Consider the following 24,411-nt stretch of genomic DNA (forward strand, 5'->3'; position numbering starts at 1 on the left):
GTGCACCAGTATTGATTGTCAGTGATGCGGAGATATTATCACCAGTCCGCACAGTTTGTGGGTCCAGTTGCAGAGGGAGGTACAGGGACCCAGGTTATATAGCTTATTGATGTTACAAAAAGTAAGATCCTATAAAAGATGGTAGGTAAGCCCAGTCCATTACAGGTGAAGCCCTCCCCACCATTGAGCACCTCTATATGGAGTACTGTCATAGGAAACCATCATCCGTAATCAAGGACTGCAGCAACCCAGGTCATGCTCTCTTCTCACTGTTGTCATCAGGAAGTAGGTACAGGAGCCTCAGGACTCACATCACTAGGTTCAGGAAGAGTTATTACCTCTCACTCATCCGGCTTGTGACATTGCCCCATCACTGAACTGTTCCTACAACATATGGGGCTCTTCATCTCATGTTCTCAATTTTTCTTTCTATCGATCTATTTATTTACTTTTTTCTTTCGTACTTGCTCATTTTAATACAATTTGTTTTAAATATATAAATACAATGTATACTGCACATTGGCTGTTTGTCCAACCTGTTGGGTGGTGATTCTGTTCTGACTTACTGAGAATGCCCACAAGAAAATGAATCTCTGGGTGTATAGTGAGATACATGTACTTTGATAATAAATTTACTTTGAACTTTGACTGTGTGCTTGGCAGTCAACACATACAGAGTGGGTAGAAAGGCCTGATTTTACACTGTATGACGGTATAACGTCCTGTTTTTACCTTATTAACTGACTTGCCCTTCATTGTACTGACAATAACGTTGTATTTTTTGCTTCTTGAGGCATAATCATTTCAATCTGCCCTTGGCCATCAGTCTGCTGCCCTGGTTGGGCATTTGATCTGGTCTTTTGGGCACTCTCTCCCTCCCTACCAACCCATAAGTCTGTGGAATGCGGAGGAAACCAGCACACTTGGAGGAAACTCGTACAGTCATGGATGAATCCTCACTGACAGTGGCAGTATTGAACCTGGTTCACTGGTGCTTAAAGCGTTATGCTAACTGTTCCACTACTGAGCCACCCTCAAGAAGCTGTCTTAGAGCCTGGTGGTGTGTGCTTTCAGGCTTCTATATCTCCTGTCCAATGAAAGAGTCCAGGGTGGGTGAGATTTTTGATTACGCTGCTTTACAAGGACCTTGCCATCCTCCTGAAGCTGCTTTCCCTAATGAGGGAAATCCTTTTTATTAATGGCCTAGTAGTTGTAGTGTCATAATTCGTCAGTATGTGCCTGTGTATGTGAATGATGATTCACATGCACAGCGGCTGATGTTTTTAATGTGTTTTTGTGCAGGGTAGGGCGATTGGGGGGAGGGGATCAATGTTTTTGTTGCATTTTTTGTGTGAGTGAGTTGCTGTTGTTAAGTTTCATGCAGGGAGGGGGTTGTGGATTGAGTGCTGATGTTCTTTTTGTCCTTTGTGCAGGGAAATAGAGGGGTTTGGGGTTTGATGATCATTTTGCCGTTTTTTTTTGTCACGAGGGGTGGGTTTGTTGTTTCTCTTTGAACTGTGATTTTTCTTTGTTTTGTGGCTATCTGGGGAAGAAGAAACTCAGAGCTGTATATTGCATGCATACATTGTCAAAAATGAACCATTGAATCTTTGAACAAGAATCCATGTATCCTGCTGTTTGTTACAAGTTCTGAGCTCACTCAGAGTTGAACTGAATGTGACAAGAATGCACACTGCTGAGGGATGCAGATAATGTTGGATTCATTCCTCATTTACATTGTGATCTTATAAACATATTTATAATCTTTTATGTGGTACTATATTACGTGTTTAATATGCAATGCACCAGTTCAGGCCTTAGGGATGTCACCTAACATGGTGATGTACATCCATGGAGTGGAAAGGGCTCAGTTTTAATAGATGTCATAAAATTCATTAATGATAATAACTGATTCAGATTCAGCCTAGTTCATTGTCACATACTCCAGGGAGCAGTGAAATTCATTGCTCGTACGAAACACTTAGAGTACAGAGTAGACCTGGCAATGATAAATGCAACAATAAATACAACACAACAGAATCGTTTTACCGATGGCAGTGCAGCCTGAAGTAGTGCAAAATGGAAACACTGGCTTGACAATCTCAGAATAACCGAGGGAATCTTATACATTGGCAAGACCACCGGGAAGGGATGATTGGTTTGGAAGTCTGACAGCCACAGGGAACAAGCCATTCTTGGGTCTGCTCATTCCTGTATCTCATCCAAGACGATAGAGAATCTTCTATCATGCCTTCCAGATCCTTATTTAGGTTGCGGATATGAATGACAGATGGTACTGGGCCCTGCACCTGCCCATGAAATACACCACTCGTCAAGGGCCTCCAGTCTCTGGTTCCATCATCAAGCCAATCTTCCAGACCAGCATAACATTGAAACTTGATCAAAGGTCTCACTGGAGTCCAGACACCACATCTGCTGTCCTGTCATGGTCATAGAGAAGTACAGCATAAAAACAGGTGTTTCAGCCCATGTAGTCCATGCAAAACTGCCTACTGCCATTGACTTTCACCGGGTCCATAGCCCTCCATACCCCTATCATCCATGTACTTATCACAACTTGTCATAAATTTTGAAATCATGCTTATAGGTGCCACTTGTGCTGGCAGCTCGTTCCTCACTGTCACAATCCTCTGAGTGAAGAAGTTTCCCCTCATGTTCCCCTTAAACCTTTCACCTTTCACCCTGAACCCATGACCTCTGGTTGTTGTCGCACCCAATCTTGGTGGAAAAAGCCTGCTTGCATTTTCCTTATTGACTTTCTTCGCCACGTCATCAGAAGACTCAGTCTGGCCCACAATAACATGATCTCCCATGCACAGAGCCATGCTGCCCATTCCTAATCAATCATTTTCTCAGATGCACATACCCCAGCTCTGACCTGTGTGTGTCTATAGACATGTAGTTAAATCCTAACTGGTTTACAAAATGACCCAGCAAACTACTCAATTTGTAATTAAAGGGGTAGTCCAGCCTGATATGCCAGTAACATCCACATTCCATGGTAAAATGGAAACATGTCTGCTTGGTTATTTGGCATTTCTCTTTGGAGCGAAGGTAGATGAGGCATGAGTTGACTGAGATGTACAAGATGATAAATGGTATAGATTGAATGGACAGCCAGAGGCTTTTTCCTCATTTCCTAGGGTGGAAATGGCTAATATGAGGGGCCATCTGGGAGGGAAGGGTTAGATTGACCTTAGAGTAGGTAAAAAACTATGCACAACATTATGCTCTGAGGGGCTTGTACTGTGCTGTACTGTTGTTTATTTTTTTATAGATTTGCAGCATAGAATTGGCCCTTCTGGTCCTTCAAGCCATGCTTAACAGCAATCCCTGATTTAGTCCTAGCTTAATCATGGGACAATGTACCAATCGGTATGTTTTTGGATGGTGGAAGGAAACCAGAGCCCCCGGAGGAATCTCACATGGTCATGGGGAGAATGTACAGGCTCCTTATAGACAGCAGTAGGAATTGAACCTGGGCCACTGGTATTGATACTATGCTAATAAGCCACCCAATGGATGTTTCATGCTCTGTGTTGGATGTTTTATGCTTGATATTCTCTTTGCAAGCGATGGGCTCTTAAGCATCACAGATATTGATTCTTTCATTATTGATGTCTATTCTTAAAGGACAAGAAAGAATTAGGAATCCCTCCATCTCTCCATTTCTCTTTCTTACTGTGAGATGCTTTATAATTAAGTGCTATGTGTTGAGTGTCAGATTTTGTTTGATTAAGCACCTAAGAAGTGACTAGAATTTTTTTTACTATATTGGAAAGTGCAAATGTGTTTTTTTGTTGGAAGAATCATATGCAAAATAAGGTTTATTATCACTGACATATGTTGTGAAATTTGTGGTTTTGTGGCAATAGTAACGTGCAATATATAAAAAAAACTACTATAAGTTACAATAAGAAATATATAAATGTAAATAACTTATGCAAAAAGAGAGCAAAATAGTGAGGGTAGAGCTCATGGATTCATAAACTGTTCAGAAGTCTGATGGCAGAGGGGAGGAAGTAGTTCTTTAAATGTTGTGTGTCCTCAGGCTCCTGTACCTCATTCCTAGTGGCAGCAATGAGAAGAGAGCATGCCCTAGCTGGTGGAAGTCCTTAAAGATAGATGTTGCCTTTTTGCCTTTTCAAAGTTCAAATTAAATTTAATTATCAAAATACATACATGTCACCAAATACAATCATTTTCATTTTCCTGTGAGCATAGTGGGTTAATCTATAGAATAATAACTATAACAGGATCAATAAAAGATCAGCCAGTGTGTAGAAGACCACAAACTGTGCAAATGCTAATATAAATAAATATCTAAAAATAATGAGAACACAAAGTAATGAGATAGAGAGTCCTTCAAGTGAGATCATTGGTTATAGGAACATCTCAATAAGCGGCAAGTGAGTGTAGTTATCAGCTTTTATTCAAGAGCCTGATGGTTGAGGGGTAATAACTGTTCTTAAACCTGTGGAGCAAGTCCTGAGGCTTTTGAACCTTCTACCTGATAGCAGCGGTGAGAGGAGAGCATGACTTGGGTGGTGGGGATCTCTGATGATGGATGCTGCTTTCCTGTGACTAGCATTTCATGTAGATGTGCTCAGAGATTGGAAGGGCTTTACCCATGATGTACTGGCTTGAATCCACTACCTTTTGAAGGATTTTCCATTCAAAGGCATTGCTGTTTCCGTACCACACTGTGATGCAGCCAGCCAATACACTCTCCATTGCACATCTGTAGAAGTTTGTCAAAGTTTTAGGTGTCATTCCAAATCTCTGCAGATTCCTAAGAAAGTAGTGTTTTTTTTTTGCAATTGTGCTGCGTCCAGAACAAGCCCTCTGTAATTGTAACACCCAGGAATTTAGGCTTGTTAACCCTCTCCACATCTGATCCTCTAATGAGGACTGGCTCCTGGATCTCTGGTTCCGCTCTGCTGAAATTTATAAACAGTTCCTTGCTCTTGCTGACATTGGTGATGTCATTCAGGGGTGGTGATGGTAGAAGTTTGAAATGACAAAATCCAACCATATGAGTCTCCTCATATGCATGCCCGTTAAATATGAATTCTTGTAGATTGATGCTTGAGAAGGGCTCAATCTGCTGTTATACTATATTGTATTTGTAATAAGATGTGGAAGGCAAAACAATGCCATGGAACTCATGCAAGAAATAGAATGCCAGTCATTCATTAATTAAGGTTAAGGTGAGGAAGCAGTGACTGAATAACAATTCCATAAAGCCAAATGTGTTTCAATCTGTGTTAGGGTTCTGAATTGAAGAGCCAATTAATTTCTCTCTCATGACATTGCCATAGGTTGCAAGCCTGTTCCATGATCCCAGTATCGGCAATGCTATTCACATCGTGTTGGTGAGACTCATTTTACTGGAGGAAGAAGAGGTACTTGTATTCTTACTTAAATTTTTGTTCGTTTCAACTATTTATTTAATCAAATTAGGTTTTGAAATAAATGTGTGTAGTTTCTAAAGATAACTTTAAATCAATAATTTATGTTTGAATTAAACTCAAAGGAACAATTATTAATTATCTGCCTTTTTTAAAAATGTAATCTCTTGGACGCTGTAGGTCTTGACATTTTATTGAGGATTGCATTTCTGAATATGTTTTTCTCAGTTCTGAATTGTTACATTATTTATATTTTAGAGATCCAGGTTCATTTTTTATTTAGAAATACAGCCTTTTGGGGCCAATGAGCTTGTGTTGCCCAGTTACAGCCATGTGACCAATTAACCCACCCATTCGTACATCAAGGGGGATGTGAGGGGCAAGTTTTACTCAGATAGTCGTGGACGTTTGGGGTGTGCTGCCTGGTATGGTGGTGGAGGCAAATCTATTAGAAGCTTTTAAGAGATGTTTGAATAGGCACATGGATATAAGGAAGATGGAGGGATATGGACATGGTGTAGGTAAGAGGGATTAGTGTTCGGATATTTTTGATTTGCTTTTTAGGTGGTTCAGCACAACATTGTGGGCTGAATGGCCTGTTCCAGTGCTGTACTGTTCTATGTTCTATGTCTTTGGAAGGTGAGAGGAAAGTGGAGGACCTGGAGAAACCCATGCGGTCACAGGGAGAACATAAAAAACTTTTTACATAGGTGACGGAATTGAAGATGGTTATTTAGTGGTTATGTAATAGCATTACACTCACCACTACTCAATTGTACTGCCACTCTATTGTTAATTAAAAATCATTTTCTTCTCAGTAATGCTACTTCAAGGAACCTATACCTAATGTTCCCCTGATTTGTCCTGCCGAAGGGTTTGGGCCTGAAACGTCGACAGTACTTTTTCTCCAGATACTGCCGGGCCTGCTGAATTCCTCCAGTATTTTGTGTGTGTTACTTGGATTTCCAACATCTGCAGATTTTCTTTTGTTTGTGATTGGATGCCCCTGATTGTTTCTGAGTGTAACATGGAATGCTTGCCAGCTGTCATATGGTATTTGATAAGCAAAACAGGAAATCAGAATAATATTTGAAGAATATGACCATAAGACCAGAAGATACAGGAGCAAAATCAGGCCATTTGGCACATCAAGTCTGTTCCATACTGATCTATTTCCCTCTCTGCCCCAATCTCCTACTTCTCCCCATATTCCATTGTGCCCTGACTATTAAAGCATCTATCAAACTCTGCTGTAAATACCCAATGACTTGGCCTCCACAGTCAGCTGTGAATGAATTTCACAGATTCACCATTCTCTGGCTAAAAAAATTCCTCCTAATCTCTGTTCTAAAGGGGTGCCCTTGTACTTTGAGGCTGTGCCCCAGACTCTACAACTATCACTCTGTCCTTTTATTGAGGCTGTGTATCAAACAAACTGTTATAAATATTTTCATTAACTTGAAATAAATTAAGCATATATTTAAAACAAATCAATGCAGCAATGCAGCAAGTTTTATGCATTTTCTAAAAGCAATGGTCAATTTCATAATTTTCCAGCAGTGAGAAATCTCTGAAGAAATCTTTCTATAAAATGTCCATTTGTGCAATGCACAAAGTGGTCTGTGCAACAAAACTACACTTAGCCAAATCTGTAAACACACGTTCTAGTCATCATGGGCAGTACATTTATACCCCAATGTGTCCCATGGTTAGAGCTGGAGTGTAATTAAACAAATCATTAATTTAGTTTCCAGCTGCTTAAATGTCAGTCCCTTATGGGATTAAGTCTTGGAGTGTGTGGAAGCTGAATGGGAAGAATCTCAGCTTTAATTGGAACTTCAGGAATGGTATGAAGGCTGTGATAATAACATAATATCTGATTAGTCACCACTTAAGCTAATGTTGAATTAATGCTTCTTCTTGCTGTAGTTTTACTCGAACATAGAACAGTACAGCACATCTGAGATGTAGTGCTGACCTATGTAAACCTACTGCATAATTAATCCAACACTTTCCTCCTACTCAGCACATAATCTTCCATTTTATTTTCATCCAGATGCCCATTTAAGAGCAATTTACGTGTCCATAAAGTATCCGCCTCTACCACTATACCTGGCAATGTGTTTCATACTCCCACCACTCTCTATATAAAAATCTACCTCTGACACTCCTCCTAAACCTCCATCCACCTTAAAAGGATGTTATCTGGTGTTGACCATTGCTGCCCTGGGAGAAAGGTGTTGTCTCTCCACTCCATCTATGCCTCTCATAATCTTGTACGCCTCTATCCAGTCACCTTGTCACAACAAGACGAAAAGCTCAAGTTTGCTGAGCCTTTTGTCAGGAGACACATTCTCTAACCCAGTAAATATCCTGGTAAATCTCCTCAGCACCCCTCTAGTGCTTCCATATCCTTCCTACAGTGAGGAGACCAGAACTGAATGCAATACTCCAAAGTAACTCACACAAAAACGATTTGTTGTTATCTGAGTGCCCCTGAACCTATTGATGAGAGGGGCAGAGGCTATAGAATACTTCCAATTGAGTAATTTCTCCCTTCCTGTTTCTAACAACTATCCATCACTGAGTCAGTAGATGATCCGTCCATGGCATCCTCCCTTTCTGCCGCAGTGATGCCATTCCTTGTTAGTAATACCATTCCTCCTCCTCTTTTACATCACTCCTTACTCCTCTTGAGGCATCTAAGCCCTAGAATGTGAAGCAACCAATCCTGCCCTTGCGACACCCAAGTCAAGTCTCTACTAAGTTGTGGTTTGTTAAAGGTGAGCTTTAATTGTCACATGCACATTGAGACATTGACACAGACAGTGAAATTTGTCATTTTGCTTCAACGACCAACACAATTCAAGGATGAGCTGGGGGTAGCCCACAAGTGTCACCGTGGATCCTGGCAGCAGCGTAGCATGTCCAGAACTTATTAACCCTAATCCATACATATCTGGAATGTGGGAGGAGACCAGAGCACCTGCAAGAAAACCATATATGGTCATGGGGAGAACATACAGGCTCCTTTTAGACTGCAATGGGATTTGAACTCTCATCTTAAAGCTGGAGCTGTAAAGTACTACACAAACCACCGTGCCACCCTCTACACTCCCTTGCTATTCAGTGATAATTACACTGAGCGTGAATGCAGTTTTTTGGTGGGTTAGATCATGCTGGCAAAATGGACTCAGCTATTTCTAAACCCAGTTCCCTTTTGCACAGGTAATGCTTGCCCAGCATCAGTTATGTACCAGGAGGCCCAAGAGACTGCAGATACTGGAATCTAGAGGAAGAAGCAAACCGCCCAGTGAACTCAGCAGCATCTGTGGAGGAGAGGAATTTTTGAAATTTTGGTTGAACAAGACTAGGAGTTAAGAGGGAGGGTAGCTGGTTTAAAGAGGAGAGGAAGAGTAGTCTGACATGGTGGAGGCGGGTGAAGCCAAACTGGGGTAGTGGAGAGGTGGAGTTAGAAATCAGAGGCATGCAGGGGATCATTTGAAACAGACACGGACAAGAAAGGAAAACGGAGATGAGGGAGGTGAGTGTGAAGTTGGTGTGAACTGTTGGAGGGCCATAAGTACGGATACAATGTCTACAAGTGCTGGAATCTGATATGTAGAAGGTGATCATTGAAAACTTTCATGGAGAGCTGAAGGAGAGATCCTAAATGCAGGAGTTTCTGCAGATACTGGAAATCATGAACAACACACACAAAGTGCTGGATGAACTCAGCAGGTCTGGTAGAATCTATACCAGGGCTTCCCAACCTGGGCTCCACAGACCCCTTGCTTAAAGTTATTGGTTCATGGCATATCAAAAGTTAGGAGCCCCTGATATATGGAGAGGAATAAAGAGTCAATGTTTCTGGCCTAGACCATTCATTAGGACTGGAGTAGAAGGAGCAGAAGCCAGAGTAAGAAGGTGAGGGGAATGGGAGGAGAACAAACTGGCAGATGATAGGTGAAACCAGGTGAGGGGGTTGGTGGTTTAGGGACGATGAAGTGAGAAGCGTGGAGGTGATAGGTGGAAAAGGCAAAGGGCTTAAGAAGAAGGAAACTGATAGGATATTGGATCATTGGAGAAAGGGAAGGGGGCCGGACACCAGAAGGGGGTGATTGACAGGTGAGGAGAAGAGAACGGGTAAGCGGGCAACCAGAATGGGAAATGGAAAAAAAGAGGAGTGGGCGGAGGGAGAAATTGCCAGAAGTTGGAGAAATCAATGTTCATGCCATGAGGTTGGAGGATATCCAGACAGAAAATGAGGTTTCGCTCCTTTAACCAGACTTTGGCCTCATTGCGACTGTAGAGGAGGCCATGGACCTACATATCGGAATGGAACGTCAAATTGAACTGGGTGCCCACTGGGAAATCCCGCCTTTTGTGTGCACAGAGTGAAGATGCTCAATGAAACAGTTCCCCACTCTACATCGGGTCTCACAGGTGAAGTGTTGGCTCACCTGGAATGACTGTTTGGTCCTCTGAATCGAGGTGGGAGAGGAGGTTTGACCCACTTGCAGGGATAAATGGTCTTTCTGTGATTAAAAACACAAAATGCTGGCAGAACTCAGCAGGCCAGACAGCATCTATGGGAGGAGGTAGTGATGACGTTTCGGGCCGACACCCTTCATCAGGAGTCACATAGATGCTGTCTGCCCAACATTCTGAGTTCCTCCAGCATTTTGTGCGTGGTGCTCTCCATGCATTTTTTTTTTTTGGTGAAGATGTTATTGCCTGTGCAGTGACCATTTCCACAATCACCAAAGCAAATTGGTGCTTTTAGATGCAATTTACAACTTTTATTTATTAGCCACTGAAAACAAGGAGAACTCCTCACCAGTTCAGCAGAGACACAACTAAATCAGTTCCCATTGAGCTATAATATTTCACTTTTCTATCCTCTTTAAAGCCTTAGTTCTTCTGTACAAGCATCGCTCCGTGTTCTTTCAATAGATCACAGAGCTCTATGTTATGCAGACCAGCACCAGATGCTTTGATGTCTGACAGATTGAACTCTTTGTAGATATCACTGCTTGAGGTCACTTAGGAAGAAAGGTTCCTAATGTGCATTGCAATATGTATGAGGTAACTGCAGATGCTGGAGAATGCTACTTCCATCTCTCCCCCTATGTTTTCCCTTATCTCCAAGGCAAACTTTGCTGCAGTTGGTCATTGGTTGCCATGGAGAGAGATACTTTTAAGGCCTGATTGCCTCAAAAGCAGGCATTCAGGCATCAGCTGTAAGATGGTAAATCCTGTTTTAGTGCAGTGTTCAGAATGCCACAGAATTATCTGTGATGTATTTTGCTCGGTTCAGTAATTTTTTCAGTACTGGTAATTTCTTTTTGGAGATCAAAGTGGATCATGTGAAACACATGTTTGTAAGGTCAAAGGATAGTGAAACCCTATTCCTAGACACACAAGTGGAAATTAAATGTCTTTACAAAATGTAATACAGAATTAGAGAGATATATTGAAATATATATTCACTATGAAAGGAGTAAATCAGGCTGAAGGTAAGACCACCTTTCCAAATACAGAGTAAGTGTACTCAGTCCAGATCAACTACTCGGATTCAAGGGTTAATTGCAGTGAAGGTATAATGCAAGAGAAGTGAAGCAAGAGATATGTTTCTATAATGGAAATATTTGAGGTGTAAGAAATATTAAAAAATAATGCTTTAAGCAAATATGTAGACTGTGGAAACCTTTGATGTCTGAGTGTACTTACTTATGTTACGAGAAAAATCCTTCGTTCCTGTCCAGAAGGCAAAACTTGTCCTTTGATTGCGTTCCATACCTAACATCTTTAATTTGACACTTTACCTCAGTGTTAGAAATTGACATTTACTCATTGATGGTGGCAGGATTTATTCTTTGTAAAATTGTATTGCTTATCCAAATAAAACTAAAATACACTGAACATAAGAACGTAAGAGATAGGAGCAGGAGTAGGCCAATTGGCCCCTCAAGCCTGCTCCGCCATTCAGCAAGATCATGGCTGATCCAATCTTAATTCTAGTTATCACCAAATCCCACAAGGCAACAGTGCCAACCAACAGGGCACCATGCCGCCCTTTTTATTTTATTATTCATCCCGCCAAAACCCATGTGATCACCCGGGGGAGAAAAAAAACGATTTACCAATTGAGGAGAAAAAATCTGCAAAATTCCTCTCCGACCCATCCAGGCTGTCGAAAACTGGCCCAGGAGATCACATGGCTGATCTAAACCTAGCCTCATGTCCACTTACCTGCTCGCTCACCGTATCCCCTAATGCCATTTTTATCCAGGAAAATGTCTATCTCCGTTTTGAATTTATTGAGTGTAGTAGCTTCCACAGCTCTCTGGGGCAGTAAATTCCACAGCCCCACTACCCTCTGAGTGAAGAAATTTCTCCTCATCTCAGTCCTGGAACGGCATCCCCTTATTTTAAGATTATGCCCCCTAGTCCTAGTTTCACCCATCATTGGGAACATTCTCCCCACATCCACCCAACCAAGCCCCTTCACAATCTTATACGTTTCAATAAGATTGCCTCTCATTCTTCGGAACTCCAATGAGTAGAGTCCCAATGTACTCAACCTCTCATCATACATCAACCCACCCATCCCCGGAATGGTGATTTACTGAAGTAAAGGTTGTTGTGTAGAAGTACCTTCAGAGGAATGAGCGAGGAGCTGGCCAAGGTTGATTGGAAGGGGTCTCCAGCAGAGATGATGGTAGAGTAGCGATGACTGAAGTTTGTGGAAGTACTTCACGGGACACCAAATTATTTAACCCCGATGAAGTCTTCTAAAGGGAGGATGAGGCAACTGTGGCTGACAAGGGAAGTCAAAAACAGCATAAAAGCAAAAGATGGGAAAACAATATTGCAAAAAAGTAGTGGGAACCTGAAGGATTGGAAAGCTTTTAAAAAAAAACTAACATAAGGCAGTTAAAATTCACTAAGGAGAGAAAAGATGAAATATAAAGGCAACTACCCAATTGTATAGAAGAGGGTATCGAAGGATTTTTCAGATATATAAATAGAGGCAAAAATTTACTTTGGATGTCTGGAAATGACACTGGAGTGGTAATAATGGGGACAAAGAAATGGTGAATGAACTGAATCAGTATTTTGCATTAGTCTTCACTATGGAAGACATTAGCAGTATGCCAGAAATTTGAGCATATCAGGGGCAGAAGTGATTGTAGTTGTGATTACTAAGAAAAAGAAGTGGTTGGGAAGCTGAAAGGTCCGAAAATGGATAAGCCATGTGGACCATATGGACTCCAGTTTAGGGCTAGAAAATTATTAGTGTCACACCACTCTTTAAGAAAAGAGGAAGGCAAAAGAGGGAAGATAATAGGCCAGGAAGCCTTACTCTAGGGTTCAGCAGGATTTTAGAGTATATTATTAAGGATAAAATTTGAGGTATTTGGAGGCATACAATAAAATAGGCCAAAGTCAGCATGGCTTCCTTAAAGGGAGAATTTGCCGATCAAGTCTGTCGCCGTTCTTTGAGAAAGTAACACACAGAATAGATAAAAGTGAGTGGCTGTTGTTTGTTGATGGTTAGAGCCACAGGGTCACAGAAAACCGCAGCACAGAAGCAGACCCTTTGGCCCATCCAATCCATGTTGCACACTTAAACTGCTTAGTCCTATCGACCTACACCTGGACCATAGCCCTCCCTGCCCTCCCATCCATGTACCTATCTCAACTTCTCTTGAACGTTGAAATCACAGTAGCATCCACCACTTGTGCTGGAAGCTCATTTCACACTCACACCACTCTCTCAATGTAGAAGTTTCCCCTCTGTTCCCCTTAAAGTTTTCGTTTTTCAGAGTTCTGAGGGCTTTTGATAAGGTGCCACATGTGAAGTTGATATTACAAGAAATATACTAGCATAGGTATAAGACTGGCTGGCAGAAGGCAAAGAGTAGAAATAACGGAGGTCTTTTCTAGTTGGCTTCTGGTGGCTAGTGGTGTTCCGCGGTGGGTGGTGTTGAGTTCACAGATGGTGTAAGGATAGGTGGAGGGGCAGGTAGTGCTGAGGAAGCAGGGAGTCTGCAGAAGGATCTGGACAGGTTGGGAGAATGGGCAAAGAAGTGGCCGATGAAAGATGGTATAGGGAAGTGTATGATCATGCACTTTAGTAGAAGGAATAAAGACATAGACTATTTTCTAAACGTGAATATAGTTCAGAAATCAAAGCTGCAAAGGGACATGAGAGTCCTTGTGCAGGATTCACGAAAGGTTAACTCCATTAATAATGAAATGTTAGCATTCATTTCAAGAGGGCTGGAACACAGAAGCAAAGATGTAATGCTGAGGCTTTACAAGACATTGCTCAGACCACCTTTGGAGTACTGTGAGTGGTTTTGGGCCTATATCTAAGGTAGGATGTGGAGACATTTCAGAAGAGATATATGGGATTGATTCTGGGAATGAAAGGGTTAATGTTTGAGGAGCATTTGATGACTCTCGGCCTGTACTCATTGTAGTTTAGAAGGACGATGGACGTCTCATTCAAATCTACCGCATATTGAAAGGCCTAGCCAGGTTTAGACCATAAGATCATAAGACATAGGAGCAGAATCAGGCTATTCAGCCCATCAAGTCTGCTCCGCCATTCCATCATAGTTGATCCTGGATCCCACTCAACCCCATACTCCTGTCTTCTCACCATATCTTTTGATGCCCTGACAGATCAAGAAACAATCAACTTCCACCTTAAGTATACCCATGGACTTGGCCTCCATCATTCCACAGATTCACTACTCTCTGGCTAAAAAAATTCCCACTTATCTAAAAAGCCACCCATCAGTTTTGAGGCTGTGTCTTCTAGTTTTGGACACCCCCACCAAGGGAAACTTTCTGTCCATATCCACCCTTACTATTTCTTTCAGCTTTGATAGTTTTCAACAAGAGCCCCTTCATTCTTTTAAATTCCCATGAGTGCAGGTCCAAAGGCTGCCAAATGCTCCTCATATGTTAACCCCTTCAGTCCTAGAATCATCCTTGTGAACCTCCTCTGGACTCTCTCCAATGACAACACAACATTTCTGAGATATGGGGCCCAAACCTGTTGATAATACTCCAACGGGAGTTTGTACGCTTTCCCCATGACTGTGTAGATTTGTTGCTGGTGCTCCAGTTTCCTGCCACAGTCCAAAGATGTTCCAGGCAGTAGGTTTGTTGGTCATTGTCCTGTGATTAGGCTAGGGTTAAATAGGTGGGTTGCTGGGTGACTTGGCTCATTGGACTTACTCTGCCCTATATCTTTAAATAAATAATAAATAAAAGATTTTGGAACAGTTCTACGAAACAGCTTGTTGTGTTCATTTATGTAAATTATATTCATCAAATTGCTGCTTCTAGTAGTGTTTTGTTTGAATAACGTTGTTGCAATCCTTTACAGAAGGAACTAAAAATCATTCATCACGCTGACCATACGCTTTCCAGCTTCTGCAAGTGGCAAAAGAACATCAATCCTAAAAGCGATTCCAGCCCAAATCATCACGATGTGGCCGTGTTGTTGACTCGGTTAGTTTTTTTCAAATAAGTGATAATAAAAAATCAAACTCGGCAGCACAAAGGGCTGGATTTTTAAAAGGGAAAATTGCTTTGTGTATTATTGGTATCGCATCCAACAAGGGTAATAGTGCAGTGCAGGGGTTCCCAACCTGAGGTCCACAGACCCCTGGGTTAACAGTAGGTGTCCATGGCGTAAAAAAGGTGGAGAACCTCTGGTGTAGAGGATGGGACCCTACAACTTGCCTTCACACAGGTAGGTCGTGTAGGGGTCACTTCCATATTTTCCTGTAAATTCCAATTGTAAATTCCAGCAGGTAAACTTGCATGATTCCGGTATCTAACAACAAAGGATACTTTGCTATATTATCCTTCCCCTTCAAGCTTTTTCATGTCCAGATCTAAACCACCCCCAGTACTACACCTCCTTCACCCATGCACATGCACCAACCCAATGACCACTGAAAGAGTGGGAGAAGGACTTTGATTTGCTCCGAACTGTGGTGCCCATAGGTCCCAGTTTTGCTGATGTTCTGCAAATGAATTTTAAGTAACTGAAAAGTGGCAACATTACATACTATAGAACATAGAACAGAACAGCCCTTGAGTAAGGCACTCCTTCCCTCTGTTAGCTTGTAGGTCGCCCTTGAACAAGGTATAGCACCTCCTTAGCCCCCGATCAAGGTCACGTGACCATGGGAGCTGGTGGTAGATGGTTGTATGAGCACATCAGAAGTCCTGGTAATGTGACCACTGACGCCAGGCAGACAATCTCTGAAGGATATTGATAATGGCTGGGGTCACTCATCTTGTAAAGACACTGCCCAGAGGAAGCCAATGGCAAATCACTTCTGTAGAAAAATTTGTTAAGAACAATCATGGTCATGGAAAGACCATCATTACCTATGTCATATGACACGGCACATAATGAATGAACAAATGACAGAACCATGGAAGGAACTTAATGGTGTGGAAAGAGGCCATCATGTCCATTAGGATTATACTATAGGTACATTGCTTAAGATTTCAACTGCTTCCCCATGTTAGGTCCATGGCAGTGCAGAGTGCAGGTCTCCATGTGGTATGTGTGTACAGCTTAAGTATCACAAAGATTTCTGTTTCAAGCAATGTAACCAGAACACCACTGTCCATTGAGTGAAATAATTTTCAAACAGGGATAAAGAAGCAAGAAGTTAAGGTTCATTTTATTTTATTTATGTATTATCAAAATATACAACTCTGAAATACTTCGCTGAGTAGTCATGAAACCAAAAATGAAAAGAAAGGCAGCACGATCATCAACCCCCAAATCCCACCTCCCCACACAAAAAACAAGACCAAAATGGATCAGGCACATCAACCCTCAAATCCCTCCTCCTGCACCAAAACAAGACCAAAATGGTGCAGGCACATCAAACCCCAAATTCCTCCTCTTCCTCAAAAACAAGTCCAAAACGGAACAGGCACACCAACCCTCAAATCCCTCCTCCTACACAAAATAATTGAGAAAGACGGGACAGATAACACAATGTTAGAAACGATGAGACTGAAAGAGAAAGCCTGTAATCCAAGTCCACATCGAAAATGCTGAAAACCTGGGCAACACTGTCCAGGCATCGCGGCACACTTTCCTCTCTCCCCAGCAGAGTGATCAAAAGGCAGACAGCCAGTGCTTACTCTCCACACTCACCTCAATGCTTTAATTTCTCTCGTCACTTTAATCTGCGCACAATGGAAGCTTTAATTGGCAAGATGGAGTAAAACATTGTCTTGTGCCCCCCTCCTGCAGCTTTCCCGTCATGAGACTCATGTACGCGGCTTCTACCTCCCAGAATCCTCTCAGAGACCGCAGAGTGCTGGAACACCCAACTGATCTCCAAACTTCCGCACTAAATATTCAGAAGGAGGTGAATCCAAGCTTCTCAAAATCAGTGCTAAAATCAGAGGAGTTAAGGATTTGTGGTGTTACTTTTGACACATCATAAAACAGCCTCTCATAACATACGCTCCTCCAATCCTCCCACTTACCTAGCTTCACCCTCTTACCTGGACTCCTCTATTACCCATAAGCCCATGCTCCTCACCTCTCCACCACCCTTTTATTCTGTCTTCTGCCTTCTTTCTTTCTGCTGAAGGGTCTTAGCCCGAATCATTGACTATTTCCCTCCATAGATTCTGCCTGATCTGCCGAGCTCCCCGGAAGTCTTCATGTTTTATTGTTTTACAATATTGAATCATGGTGGATCCAATTTGGCTTTTCTTTACACTGAACAACAGAAAAAGACTCTTTCACGTCAAAGCGAAATAATCTCTACGAAGTGATCTAAATTAATTATTAATATAAAACAAAAAATAATTGATTGCATATGTATTCACCCCCTTCAAATCGGATACACCAAATTATCACTGGTTCAACCAGTTTAAAAGTCACATCATTAGTTAATTAGAGATCACCAGTGTGTAGTCAGGTGTTTCGACTGATTGTAGTAAAAATGGACGTGTCAGGAAGGTCCAACTGCTAGTGAATCAGTATCCTGGCAACAACTACATGATAAAGACAAAGGAACTCTCTAAGCACTTCTGCGGAAAAGGTCATTGAAAGGCACAAGTCAGGAGGTGGCTACGAGAAAATTTCCAAGTCACTGAATATCCCTTGGAGTACAGTTAAGTAAATCAACGAGAAATTGAAAGAATATGGCACAGCTTTAAATCTGCTTAGAGCAAGCTATCCTCAAAAACTGAGTGACTGTGCAAGAAGGGAAGTAGTGAGGGAGGCCACCAAGAGACCTATGACAACTCCGGAGGAGTTAAAAGCTTCAGTGGCTGAGATGGGAGAGACTGCGCACACAGCAACTGTTGGCCCGGGTGCTTCACCAGTCACAAGCTTTATGGGAGAGTGGCAAAGAGAAAGCCACTGTTGAAAAAAAATCACATGAAATCTTGGTTAGAGCTTGCTGGAAGGCAGGTGGGAGACTGTGAAGTCAGCTGGCAGAAAATTCTATGGTCTAATGAAACCACCAAAATTTAGCTTTTTGGCCATCAGACTAAATACTATCACAAGGAAATCTGCAGATGCTGGAAATTCAAACGAGACCCGAAACGTCGACAGTGCTTCTCCTTATAGATGCTGCCTGGCCTGCTGTGTTCCACCAGCATTTTGTGTGTGTAGACTAAATGCTATGTTTGGCATAAGTCAAACACCACACATCATGAAAAAAATACCATCTCTACTGTGAAGCATGGTGGTGGCTACATCATGCTGAGGGAATGTTTCACTGCAGCAGGCCCTGGAAGGCTTGTGAAAGTAGAGGGTAAAATGAATGCAGCAAAACACAGGGAAATCCTGGAAGAAAACCGGACTGTCCTGTCTCCCTTTCTCTTCACCATCTACACCTTTGGACTTCAACTACTGCACAGAGTCTTGCCATCTTCAGAAGTTTTCTGATGACTCTGCCATAGTTGGATGCATCAACAAGGGAGATGAGGCTGAGTACAGGGCTACGGTGGGAAACTTTGTCCCATGGTGCGAGCAGCATCATCTGCAGCTTAATGTGAAAAAGACTAAGGAGCTGGTGGTGGACCTGAGGAGAGCGAAGGCACCAGTGACCTCTGTTTCCATCCAAGGGGTCAGTGTGGACATGGTGGAGGATTACAAATACCTGGGGATACGAATTGACAATAAAGTGGACTGGTCAAAGAACACTGAGGCTGTCTACAAGAAGGGTCAGAGCCGTCTCTATTTCCTGAGGAGACTGAAGTCCTTTAACATCTGCCGGACGATGCTGAGGATGTTCTACGAGTCTGTGGTGGCCAGTGCTATCATATTTGCTGTTGTGTGCTGGGGCAGCAGGCTGAGGGTAGCAGACACCAACAGAATCAACAAACTCAGTCATAAGGCCAGTGATGTTGTGCGGGTGGAACTGGACTCTCTGATGGTAGTGTCTGAAAAGAGGATGCTGTCCAAGTTGCATGCCATCTTGGACAATGTCTCCCATCCACTCCATAATGTACTGGTTAGGCACAGGAGTACATTCAGCCAGAGACTCATTCCACCGAGATGTAACACTGAGCGTCATAGGAAGTCATTCCTGCCTGTGGCCATCAAATTTTACAACTACTCGCTTGGTGTGTCAGACACCCTGAGCCAATAGGCTGGTCCTGGACTAATTCCCACTTGGCATGATTAACTTATTATTATTTAATTATTTATGGTTTTATGTTGCTATATTTCTACACTATTCTTGGTTGGTGTGGCTGTAACGAAACCTAATTTCCCTCGGGATTAATAAAGTATGTCTGTCTGTAATGCAGACTGCAAGAGAACCATAACTTTGGAGGATTTTTTTCCCATCAAGACAATGACCCCAAGCATAAAGCCATAACTATACAGGAATGGCTTAATGACAATAAAGTTAATGTCCTGGAGTGGCCAAGTCAGAGTCCAGACCTCAATCCAATTGGAATTTATGACTGGACATAAAAAGGGCTGTTCACTTATGATCCCTATGTAATCTGACTGGGCTTGAGCAGTTTTGTAAAGACAAATGGGGAAATATTGCATTGTCCAGATGTGCAAAGCTGATGGGGACCTATTCACACAGACTTGAGGCTGTAATTGCTGCCAAAGGTGCATCTACTAAATACTGACTTGTCAGGGTGAAGTATTATGCAATCAATTATTTTGTGTTTAATAATAGTAATTAATTTAGACCAATGAGTAGAAATTTGTTCTCACTTTGACATGAGTCATTTTCTGTTGGTCAGTGTCAAAAAAGCCAAATTAAATCCACTGTAATTCAATGTTATAAAACAATAAAACATGAAAGCTTCCAAGGAAGATGAATATTTCTATAGGCACTGCATATGCTGCAGTAATTTACACTTTTATTATGTATTGCACTGTACTGCTGCCACAAAACAAAAAAATTCACAGCATATTCCTGTGATCTTAAACTTGATTGTGATCCCATCTGTCACCAACAATCATTCCAAGGTCAAAATCACTTAATCACCCTTCTTCCCTGTTCTGGTGTTTGGTCTGAAAAGCAAGTAAATGTCTTGACCCTGCCTGCATACTTTTATCCAGACATGGTCAAAAGGTTTGGACATTCAGCATTTCCGTAGACTTTCTACCATCAGGTGGGAAATTCCAATGCATAAGAACAAGAATGGGAAACAATTTCTTCCCTCAAGCTTCTGAACTCCCTGCCGCATTGCATTCAAAGTGTCACTGGTTAATCTGTGCCTTACAATATTTAATCTCTGCACTTTAGTTTGTTTTTTATGTGTAACTCATCTGTAGATTTTATCCTTACTTTCATAAGTAGTTGTGTGTTATGTGTACTACTGTGCTTTACACCCTGGCTGGGATAAAACATCTCGCTTGATGGTATACACATATATAGTTAAATGACAAACTTGACATGACCTGACTTGAGTTGCTGCTATATGATTGGCTGATTAGAAATTTGCATTAACTACCTGGTGTACAGGTTTATCAAATAAAATGGCCACTGAGTGTAAATTGTTTGTATTATATTGCTTTTAATATCACAATGTGTTACGTTAAGAATGAAAAGAAAATTCTCCTAACTATTTCTGCTTGATGCATAAGACCATGATTTTAAACTATTCTGTTGGAAAAAAAGTGAAGTTAATGGAAGAAATATGGTATAAGTGTTTTGTTTACACTGTTACATTCCAGTTAACATTGATGGAAGTGGCAACATATGGTGGCATGAAGATCTACAGAAGTACTTGTGCATGTTCAAGTTATAGCAAATGAGGACTTTTTGGCTGACTTTTAAATGAGCTATCTACCTTTTGTCTGCAGGAAGGATCTCTGTGCTGGGATGAATCATCCTTGTGAAACGTTAGGGCTGTCTCATGTCTCAGGAATGTGCCAACCACATCGAAGCTGTAATATTAATGAGGATTCTGGCTTACCAGTGGCATTCACCATCGCACATGAGATTGGCCACAGGTATCTCGTCTCTTATAAACCAGACGGTGTAGTTATGTACCGATTTCATTTCATGCTATGCAGATCTCCCACAGCAGAATTAGTTAGAGTTATTTGAATAAGCTGCTCTCCATCGAGAGCCTCTCCACTGTACTGCAGCTGCTGAAGATTAAAGTTATCTTGCATTTTCATCCTTGGTTGCTAGCCAGTATCAAGCACTGTGCCATAATATTAGGAGAGCAAAAAATTAAACTAACTTAAATAGTCACACCTTGGTGTGCTGGCAGATGGTTGTATCACAAAGCTGCCTGTAAGGGGAAGGTTTTGTACGTTTTTCCTATGACCATGTGGGTTTCCTCCAGGTGATCCAGTTTCCTCCCATGATGCATGACATACTAGTTGTCAGGTTAATTGGTGGTTGTGTTAAATCAGGGGATTGCTGGGGGAAGTGGTTTGAAGGGCTGGAAGGGTCTATTCCTCACTGTATCTCAATGAATATAGAAATAAAAAGAGTCAGAGGGTGCAATAGAAAATCAAGGATCAACTTTATTTGCCAAGTCCATTTAAATATATTATGAATTTGCTGTGCTGTGTTGATGTGACATACAACAAAAACAACAGCAGTCAACGATTATAAGAATAAAAAATTATATAAAGATAATCTTGTAGAGATGAAAAAAATGTGCATGTATGTGCATCATGTATTTACAAAGTAAACAGCATTATAAAAAGTGGTTTAAAGTATTTACTCTGCAGTGACGGCAGTAATAAATAGAGGGGTGTGTGGCTGTAATGGTTGATCAGATTTACTGCCTGGGTAAAGAAGCTTTTAAGATGGTGTGAAGTTTTTCTTTTAATAGCCCTGTACTACTTCCCAGATAGTATCTTTTGAAAAGGCAATTTGCCGGGTGATTAGTGTCAGCAATGTTTTTTTCTGCCTGCTTTTTTGTTTCGGCCGCATACTCTACAACGTCCTGCAGTGAGCAGATTTGATGTAGTTATATGAAATTGTGAGGGGTATAGATAGGGTAAATGCAAGCAGAGCTTGCGTGTGCGTAGAACTAGAGGTCATGGGTAAATGGTGAAATATTTAAGGGCAACATGAGGGGAGGCTTCTTCACTCAAATGTTGGTGAGAATGTAGAACGAGCTGCCAGAAGAAGTGGTGGACGCAGGTTTGAATTCAACATTTTAAAAGATATCTGGGTAAGTACATTGATTGGAGGGGTTTAGAGGGCTATGGTCCAGGTGCAAGTTGATGAGAATAGGCAGAATAATAGTTTGGCATGGACTAGATGGGCCACAAGTCTCTGCTGTAGTGCTCTATGACTATAACTCAAAGCCATTATGATATGGGAGTGCTCGGTCATGGTATATTCTAAAATATTTTGAGGATAATTTAAAGTTCAAAATATATTTATTATCAAAGTATGTATAAATTATAGAATCATGAGATTCATCTCCTTACAGGTAGCTACAAAACAAGAAACCCTAAAGAATCCATTTAAAAAAATAGACTAATGAATATCCGATGAGGAGGGAAATGAAAGCACTTGAAAATATATCGAAAAACACTAGATTGTGCAGATGCTGGAAATTCAGAGCAACACATACAAAATGCTGGAGCAACACAGAATATTAAGCAGCATCTATAGAGAGGAATAATGTATATAGTTGACATTTTTGGCCAGGACCATTCATCAGGGTTGGAAAGGAAAGCGGGAGGAGCCAGAATACGAAGGTGGGGGAGAGGATAGAGTACAAGCTAGAAGGTGGTAGGTGAAGCCAGGTGAGGGGGATGGCTGGTCAGTGAAGACAGGAAGGATGAAGTGAGAAGCTGGGAGGTGATAAGTGGAGAAATTTAAGAGCTGAAGAAAAGAGAATCTAATAGGAGATAAGAGTGGACTGTGGGAGAAAGGGAAGGAGGAGAAGCATTAGGGGAAGGTGATGCTTCTATACTGGTGCTGCTCCCCAACTTTTCCTTTGCTACATTGACAACTACATTGGTGCTGCTTCCTGCACCCATGCTGAGCTAATCAATTTCATCGACTTTGCCTCTAACTTCCATCCAGCCCTCAAATTCACTTGGTCCATCTCAGACACTACCCTCCCCTTTCTTGATCTCTCAGTCTCCATCTCTGGAGACAGACTGTCCACTGACATCTCCTATAAACCCACTGACTCTCATAACTACCTCGACTATCCCTCTTCCACCCTGCCACATGCAAAAATGCCATTCCCTATTCTCAGTTCCTCCATCTCCGCTGCATTTGCTCCCAGGATGAAGCTTTCAGTTCCAGGACATATCAAATTTCCTCCTTCTTAAAGGATCGTGGTTTCCCTTCTGCCGTCGTCAATGATGCCCTCACCCGCATCTCCTCCATTTCCCACACTTTGGCCTTCACCCCATCCTCCCATCACCACAACAGGGATAGAGTTCCTCTTCTCCTCACCTACCACCACACCAGCCTCCGGATCCAGCATATTACCCTCCGCAACTTCCACCACCTTCAACAGGACCCCACCACCAAGCATATCTTTCCCTCTCTACCCCTCTCTGCTTTCCACGGGGATCATCCCCTCTGCGACTCCCTGGACCACACGTCCCTCCCCACAGATCTCCCACTTGACACTTATCCCTGCAAGCGTAAGTGCTACACCTGTCTCTATACCTCTTCTCTTACCACCATTCAGGGCCCCAAACAGTCCTTCCAGGCGAGGCAACACTTCACTTGTGAGTCTGTTGGGGTAAGCTATTACATCTGGTGCTCCCGGTGCGGCCTCCTCTACATCGGCGAGACCCGACACAGATTGGGGGACCACTTCGTCGAGCACCTCCACTCCATCAGCTACAACAGACAGGATCTCCCGGTTGCCACCCACCTCAATTCTGCTTCACATTCCCATTCTGATATGTCCATACATGGCCTCCTCTACTGCCATGATGAGGCCAAACTCAGGTTGGAGGAGCAACACCTCATATACCTTCTGGGTAGTCTCCAGCCCCTTAGCATGAGCATTGAATTCTCCAACTTCCGGTAATTCCCATCCCCTCCCTCCCCCATTCCAGTTTCCCTCTGCCTCCTCCTCGAGTTGCCTATCACCTCCCTCATTCCTTACATTCCTTCTTCACCTTTCCTGCCTATCCTCTCCCCCACCCCTTGATCTTTCACCTTTCTGGTTTTTCACCTGGCACCTCTTTCTCCTTCCCACCCTCCCCCCACCTTATTTATAGGGTCCTTTCCCCTCTGTCTTCAGTCCTGACGAAGGGTCTCCGCCCGAAACGTTCACTGTTCGTTTCCACGGATGCTGCCTGACCGGCTGAATTCCTCCAGCGTGTTGTGTGTGTTGCTTTGACCCCAGCACCTGCAGAGTATTTTGTGTTTCACTGATTCTATTATGTTTATTGTATTTACTGTGAATGCCCACAAAAAATGAATGTCAGATTTATATATGGTGACATATATGTACTTTGATGATAAATTTACTTTGAACT

At 42.2% G+C, this 24,411-nt stretch overlaps 1 protein-coding gene across 1 annotated transcript in view; it reads left to right on the forward strand.

Moving 5' to 3' along the window:
* The window catches only part of LOC132404996 (A disintegrin and metalloproteinase with thrombospondin motifs 12-like), a 626,192-nt gene that overhangs the window by 222,181 nt on the left and 379,600 nt on the right, over positions 1–24,411 (forward strand). The window contains exons 5-7 of the mRNA XM_059989657.1: positions 5,343–5,426; positions 14,842–14,966; positions 20,788–20,937. Of these exons, the coding sequence (XP_059845640.1) occupies positions 5,343–5,426; positions 14,842–14,966; positions 20,788–20,937 (359 nt within the window). The remainder of the gene's footprint in view (positions 1–5,342; positions 5,427–14,841; positions 14,967–20,787; positions 20,938–24,411) is intronic.

The sequence above is a fragment of the Hypanus sabinus genome, chromosome 14 (assembly GCF_030144855.1).
Source record: "Hypanus sabinus isolate sHypSab1 chromosome 14, sHypSab1.hap1, whole genome shotgun sequence".
Lineage (NCBI taxonomy): Eukaryota > Metazoa > Chordata > Chondrichthyes > Myliobatiformes > Dasyatidae > Hypanus > Hypanus sabinus.